Source organism: Topomyia yanbarensis, chromosome 2 (genome assembly GCF_030247195.1).
Source record: "Topomyia yanbarensis strain Yona2022 chromosome 2, ASM3024719v1, whole genome shotgun sequence".
NCBI lineage: Eukaryota > Metazoa > Arthropoda > Insecta > Diptera > Culicidae > Topomyia > Topomyia yanbarensis.
In genome coordinates this window covers 142,551,247-142,558,715 of record NC_080671.1, presented here as the reverse complement: position 1 = coordinate 142,558,715, position 7,469 = coordinate 142,551,247, and the positions used below count along the sequence as shown (strand labels likewise).

General features: G+C 43.6%; 1 protein-coding gene across 3 annotated transcripts in view; it reads right to left on the bottom strand.

Annotated features, from left to right (window-relative positions):
* Positions 1 to 747: 747 nt before the first annotated feature.
* The window catches only part of LOC131681588 (inositol-pentakisphosphate 2-kinase), a 348,483-nt gene continuing 341,761 nt past the window's right edge, over positions 748 to 7,469 (bottom strand). For 2 of the 3 annotated variants that reach the window (XM_058962473.1, XM_058962474.1), the window contains 5 exons: positions 2,245 to 2,412; positions 2,057 to 2,168; positions 1,872 to 1,979; positions 1,522 to 1,802; positions 748 to 1,389 (listed from right to left, as the gene is read on the bottom strand). In XM_058962473.1, the coding sequence (XP_058818456.1) occupies positions 1,215 to 1,389; positions 1,522 to 1,802; positions 1,872 to 1,979; positions 2,057 to 2,168; positions 2,245 to 2,412 (844 nt within the window). In that variant the 3' untranslated portion in view covers positions 748 to 1,214. The remainder of the gene's footprint in view (positions 1,390 to 1,521; positions 1,803 to 1,871; positions 1,980 to 2,056; positions 2,169 to 2,244; positions 2,413 to 7,469) is intronic. The other variant, XM_058962476.1, reaches the window with a different exon arrangement.

The following is a 7,469-nucleotide window of genomic DNA, read 5'->3' as shown; positions in this document are numbered from 1 at the left end:
ATTCCATAACGGTCTTTTGCTTCTGGGTCGATTGTCAGCAGTACTTGGAATTGTGGTTGTTGGCTCTTTTTAATGCTGAACTGTTGATTCGATTGTTATTTTCTTCCTTCTACTGCATTATTGGGCAAACGATGACGTACCGTTAGTGTTGGCATGTGATGTTCTCAGAATCCAGCTATTCCATCTAGGTATTCAAATTTTAGTTTCTGAAATTGGGAGATGCGGGGCATAGCGATGTGATCTACCTATGAGCATGTATGTAGGATGTTGTATTTAGACTTGCGCGTCCGATGATCGGGTCTAGATGTAGACTATGATTATCTTTTCTCCCATCACTGGTAGGAACACCGCAGACTCGTTTTCTGATATCCGTAGAAATTTACAGTTGCAAGCCAGGTTGTTTTGGTCTGCAATGGCCGTTCCTTTTCATAACCCATCCTTGCGCTTCCTGGTCGTTTGTTGACATTGTACTATTGGAATGATGATGTGCTTGTTGTACATGTCATCAAGCGTTTCTTGCAGTCATACCTCAGCTAATCTGTTCGATCATAGAAATTGGTCAAACCTACACAGTCTTCGCGATTTCTAGTCTGACATCGAAAAAATCATTCTAGATGTTCTCTTATATATATTTAACAGCAGTGGGTTTTCGTGTCATATGCTTTTGTTGTATCTTAAAAACAGGAATAGTTTTTTAATCGTTTTGTAGACTGTTCTTTTGGTTCAGTCGCAAGCAAACAAATATAATTCTCTGTTCAAATATATTTCTAGCTTTACACTTAACAGTTAAAAACCAGTGGTCGGTAGAGACGTGGTCATGGCAGTTTCCTAGTTTAGTCTAGTTGGTAATTGAATTCAAACGAATATGGTCAATCTCAACATTTGAGCCATCAATAGCGAGAATATTAATCTTAGAAAACTTTGCGCAATCATTGTTAGATCAATTACTAGTCAATAAATAGCATCATAAATTAATTACGTATAAATAGTTTACATGATGAAAAGTGCCTTTGTGTTGTTTCAGCTATAGGGAATAAATTAAAAATTTGTTTAAACCTACTAAAACCTTGCATAAAATGTTTCTATTAGGAATAGGTGGTATAATAAATAGCAATTGTTCTAAAACTTTCCGAGCTATGTTTGTTTACGTTAACATAATCTCAGCACAATGTCAACTAACTGTTAGTATTGCTTTATATTACGAGTATAATTTGCTAGCGCCTGATTTTAGACGTAAACTCTCGGTATGCTCCTATGGAATCGCGCAATTGTTCAATGTATTTCCTGTGATGATTGAGTGATTTTGGGTCTAGATCGGTGATGGTCACATTAACAAGAAACTTCATGTTTTCAATACTGATGATGTGTGCTTTAGCGGTCGGTGGTAACCTAAAATGATTTACTGTTTTTAATTAATGTTGTTCAGGGCAAATAAATAACAAGCGAGAATTCTTGAGTAATAAAATAGCAATAACTAGATCGACACCTGGACCTTTAAATTTCACATCTATAAAAACATACCTGTCCTCTTCACGGTCGGCCAATCGTCGGAAGGTTATCATAATGGAACAATCCAGTGCAGTGGCACCCAGCTGATATTTTCCCTCTACGTCCAGGTAGAAATCGGTGAAATTCTTCAACCTTTCGGAGATCGTTCTTTTTATTTCATTCTCGCTGGCTTCGTTCCCGCTGCTACAATCCTCAAGACAGTCTAAATATTTCTCATACAGTTCGTCTACATATTGGAATGAATCGTCCGAGTCCACTGGAAGCTTGTCCTGTCGGATTTCAGCTAGACTTGACTGAAAGTAAGAAGAATAATGCTTTCCAAATGCTTAGGATAATCTACATTGTTTTCACGACTGACTAACCTTGACCAAAAGTTGTGCGTCCAGGATTTGCTTAAGCGCACAATTTGCCGGTAGAAACTGATAATTGATTGAACTGCAGGTACGGTGATGAATGAGATTTTTATCCTTCTGTTGTCGATATATGAAAAGAAATCGTTCAAAAAAAAAGATTCAGTTTCGAACCAATGATGAACCCATATCCTCACCTTTTTCCTATCCTTCCTAATCGTTAGCAGCTTTCGATCACAATGCGCCTCGTAACCGGAGAAATCCTTCAGCAGCGTTTCCTTTATCAAGTTCATAAAAATGGTTTTTCTCCTGAAAAGAATGAAAGAATTCGACAATCAACCACTACCGAGCGACCACCTCCGAGCGGCTTATTCGACCAACGTACTCTTCTTTGGTGCGTCCATCACGTTGGAAGATCTCCTTTAGGATTCGATTGAAGACGCATTTCTCCTGCTTCTCGTCGTAAACGATGCGGCCATTTTTCAACAGCCTAAAGTTGTTCTGCGGTGCTCCGATGAGTCCCTTGATGGCGTGTAGCATGCGTATAGGTTTTCTGGGATAAGAATAAGACAAATGTTTAAATACATGTACTCCATAAAAATGCAAAATAAATATTTTACTTATTTTCAAATCTGATGCTTTATCACTCTTATACAAATCAACTATTGTGCCTTTATATTCCACAGAATATCCTATATTTATAAGATTAACTCCCATTGTTTTTGAATAGCTGTTTCATTCGTTTCCGCATGCTCCCTAAGAACTTGGACTAACCTTGGACGACGTCCACGTAACCGTTCAACAGACGTCCATCGTTGGACCCGCGTTGAACGATTTTGAAACAATTTCTTAGGTTTCTCAGTGAGTTGAATCATGACAGATTACATGCACTGATCTTGTACTACGCTGACTTGACTCTTTCTCTGAGCTCTGTAACTGAGTCATGCTTCTGATATTAACAGAGACATTTCGATCAATATTCTATCGAATCGAATTCGACTTTGTTTCGCATTAATAAATGATAGAATTAAAACATCGAACTCGAGAGCAGCTTGAGTGGAACGTAAGTGTTGCAAGAGCATGCAACATATTAAATTTTTTGTTTAATACCCCGGAATGTCTACCAAGAGTGTAGCGGATCGCAATGATGATGCAAAGCGTAATCCAGGAGATATTGGCGCGAAGTGCGGAAAATGCAACCAAAAAGATGGCAATCGCACGGTGTCTTGTGTTGAGTGCAAGTTCTGTTACCACTACGAGTGTGTGCAAGTGACCTCCGAAGTACTGGACGGTCCCTGGATCTGTAACGATTGTTCGAAGATGTCTGCCGAGTCCAGTAATGCCATTCTCCAGATGAAACTGCAGGAGCAGCGGAAGAAGCATCAACTAGAGCAGCAGCGGCTACTGGAACAGCTGCGGCAAGTGTTGAAGCATCAAGAGCTACAACAGCAGTACGGAGAGTACGGTTCTGAATACTTAGCAGCCTCAGAACAGCTAATCAGAAACGAGAACGTCTCGAAGGAACCTCTAGCAGCCTCTACCCCCGTTAAATCCGGTTCAGTACCTGCATCGAGTCACTTTGACGGTAATCAACGCATGCATACACTGGAGAAAGTAAATCGCGAACTTCGTGAACAGCTTGAACGAACGCAAAGGACGCTGGGTGAAAACTCGATCGCCCACCAACAAACTGCTAGGATTGCTCAGTATGAATTCCCATCAAATCAGCCACAGCAGAACATCCTAGGAACCACGAAGAAGATCACAACGCTACCACTAAGCACTATAACTGAAAGGACGGAAAAATCCACTCACGGTGGAAGTGCCATTTCGTTGTCATCAAAGGGCACAAATAGATCTGCAAAACTGCGAGAACTCCAGATGAAGGGTCTGATGGAAAGACAAGCACTGGAGAAGAAGCAACTCGAGGAAAAGCTAGCACTTGAACGTTTACTATTGGAACAGGATACAGAGGATGACTCCGACATCGAATCAAGCACAAATATCCAGAAAATCGACGATTGGTTACGTGAAACGGATCGGACTGCCAGTCACCCGCTGCCAATCAACGAAACTGGCTTGCCTGGTTACTCGCATCCACTAGAGCTCACACCTCCCCGAAATCGGTCCGCAACGCTGCCGTGCCCTGTGCCACATGTCCAACCGATTGATGTGCTGCTGAATAAAGGTCAATTAGCTGCGCGGCACACAGTGAAGGATCTCCCACGCTTCGGAGGTGATCCGGAAGATTGGCCACGATTCATAGCAGCATATGAACGCACTACGAGGATGTGCGGATTTAAAAACGATGAACTTCTAGATCGTTTGGAACGTAGTCTGTATGATCGCGCCCTTAGCTCAGTCAAAAGTTTACTGCTACACCCTGAGAACGTCCCCGTGATTATCAGTAGACTAAAAACTTTATTTGGGAACCCGGAGATCATAGTTGAGACTATAGTAAGACGCGTTCGGGCAATGCCTCAACCGAAAACTGACCGCATGGACACGATTATAGATTTTGGTGTTGCAGTGCAAAATCTTTGCGCTACTGCTCAGGCATGTCAGATGGACGAATGTTTGTACAACATCGCACTGCTACAAGAGCTGGTCGAATGCTTGCCACCTACAATCAAGGTCAACTGGGCTCTTCATCGTCAACGTAAGAGCACCGTGTCTCTGGCTGACTTCAGCGAATGGTTTGGGAATTTAGTGGAAGCGTTGAGCAAGGTGACAAGGCCACTACCCATAGTCAAGTGTCAGCGAAATCAACGGGAACGCAAAGAAGAAGCATACATTCATGTACATTCCGATGTTGCACCTGGCCACTTCCCTAAAAGCGTGTGAAAAAGGCTGTTCTTCTCTGGAAAAATGTGACAAATTTCGCAAAATGTCTCCACAGTCCCGCTGGTCGGTTATCAAGGAAACGAATGTCTGCCGCAAGTGCTTGAAAAAACACTTCAAATCTTGCGAGACAAAGGTACTCTGTGGCAGGAACGGTTGTCCTTATTTACACCACCAGCTCCTTCATGACGACAGCAAGCACAAGCTTCCTATCCAAGCTTCGAAGTTCAATTCATGCAATGCACACCAGTGTTGTCTCGGAGCAGTCCTGTTCAAGTACGTCAAGATCACTATATATGGAAAAGGAGGAAAGTCGTTCGATGTTTATGCCTTCCTCGATAGTGGCTCCACATGCTCATTGATGGAACACAGCCTTTGGGAAGAACTCGAGCTAGGAGGAGAAAAACACCCATTATGCATCAGTTGGACAGGAGGCCAAGGCCGATTTGAGTCAAAATCGGTGAAATGCTCGGTGGACATTTCTGGAAGTCAAGGTGAAAAACGCAATCGTCTGAACAAAGTGCACACTGTTGAAAATTTGCAATTACCTGCACAGACGATGCATATAGATGATCTTTCTAAACATTACAAACATTTGTCTGGTCTGCCCATCGACTCGTACGAAAGTATCCGTCCAAGAATACTCCTGGGAATGGACAATATTCATCTAGACCAACCGATTGAAGCACGAGAAGGAGGAGAAAATCAACCAGTTGCCACTCTCACTCGGCTAGGATGGATTGTTTACGGCCCATGTTCGGTTGACGAAAACTCGCCTGGGAACAAAGATAAAAGGGAATTCAACTATCATATCTGCCAGTGCGAAGCCATGCACAGAGATATGAAAAACTATTTCTCGCTAGACAGTCTCGGCATCCAGGCGCCCAGTGAACCGCTAATGTCCAAAGCTGACGAACGTGCCATGGATCTACTGAGGTCGCATACAGTTCTTGAGGGAAAGCGATATACGACAAGGCTGCTGTGGAAGTTTGACAACTTTCAGCTACCGGAAACAAAATCCATGGCCCTTAATCGATTTCGGTGTTTGGAGAAGCGGATGAGTCGTGAACCAGAACTATCGGTTGCCCTTCAAGCAAAAATCCAGGATTATGAGCGGAAAGGATACATCAGAAAATTAACCGAAGATGAGGAACGAGTTCGACGAGATCGTGTCTGGTATCTTCCGATTTTTGTTGTTGCTAACGCGAATAAACCAGGTAAACTGCGCATTGTGTGGGACGCCGCTGCAACAGTACGAGGTGTATCATTAAATAGCTTTCTCCTTAAGGGTCCCGATCAGCTTTCTTCGCTTCTTCGCGTTTTGTTTCGTTTTCGAGAGTTTCGTATAGCAGTAACAGGTGACATTCGGGAAATGTTCCACCAAGTTGGAATTCACCGAGATGATCAGCACTGTCAACGCTTCCTATGGAACAACGGGCACCCTGGTTCAACTCCGCATGTCTACGTCATGCAGGTGATGACGTTTGGGGCGAGCTGTTCCCCAAGCTGTGCACAATTCGTCAAAAACACTAATGCGAAACGATTTGCCGAAGAATTCCCGGTTGCAGTCAACGCTATTGTCCACGACCATTACGTGGACGATATGCTAAGCAGCGTCGAAACAGAGCGGGAAGCGATCGAGTTAGCAATGAATGTTCGAGAGATACATGCACAAGGTGGTTTTGAGATAAGAGGATGGCGATCGAACTCAAAAAACGTGCAGGCAGCCCTGAGCGAGCGAGAGGTGGACGAAATGAACCTGAATGTGATTTCGCAGTTTTCAACCGAAAAAGTGTTGGGAATGTGGTGGAACTCATCCACTGACACATTCACCTTCAAACTACCGACAAAACCCGGCGAAGATTTACTCAGTGGTCGATGTGTACCAACGAAGAGAGAGGTTGTTCGTGTACTGATGAGCATATTCGATCCATTAGGCCTTCTTGGCAACATCTTGATGTACCTCAAAATCTTGATCCAGGAGGTCTGGCGTTCAGGGATTGGCTGGGATGAAGTGATCACATCTACGCAACTTGAAAAATGGCGTACCTGGTTAGGAGTCATCGAAAAGGTAGAAACAGTTTCAGTGCCAAGATGTTACCGTCTAACTACTTCATGCTCAACGCAAACAAACGTGCAGTTACATATTTTCGTAGATGCGAGCATAAACGGTATCGCTGCGGTCGCATATCTGCGGTTCGAAGAAAATGATAAAATCGAATGCGCTTTTGTTGCAGCTAAAACTCGTGTTGCGCCCAACAAACTGACGTCGATTCCTCGACTCGAACTGCAAGCAGCTGTAGTTGGAGTTCGCTTAGCACGGACAGTAGCAGAGAGCCATCGGATAAATATCAACAAAAGATTGTTCTGGACTGATGCACGTGACGTTCTGTGTTGGTTACACTCTGACCATAGACGATTCAGTCCGTTCGTTGGTTTCCGGGTCGGCGAGATTCTGGAGAACAGCGAACTATCTGAATGGCGATGGGTACCCTCCAAATTGAACCCTGCCGACGACGGGACCAAGTGGCAGCGAACTCCTGATCTTTCCCAAAACAGCAGATGGGTCCGCGGACAGGATTTTATCTGGGAAAAGCAGACGGAATGGCCAGAAATGCTAACACACATTGGTACTACAACATTGGAACAAAAACATTCTGTTGGATTACATTGCGCTTCTGCCTCAGTCATAGACTGCGAAAAATTTTCGACTTGGAAGCGCCTTCTACGTCATACGGCTCAGCTGAAGCGTTACGTTCGAAACCTCAA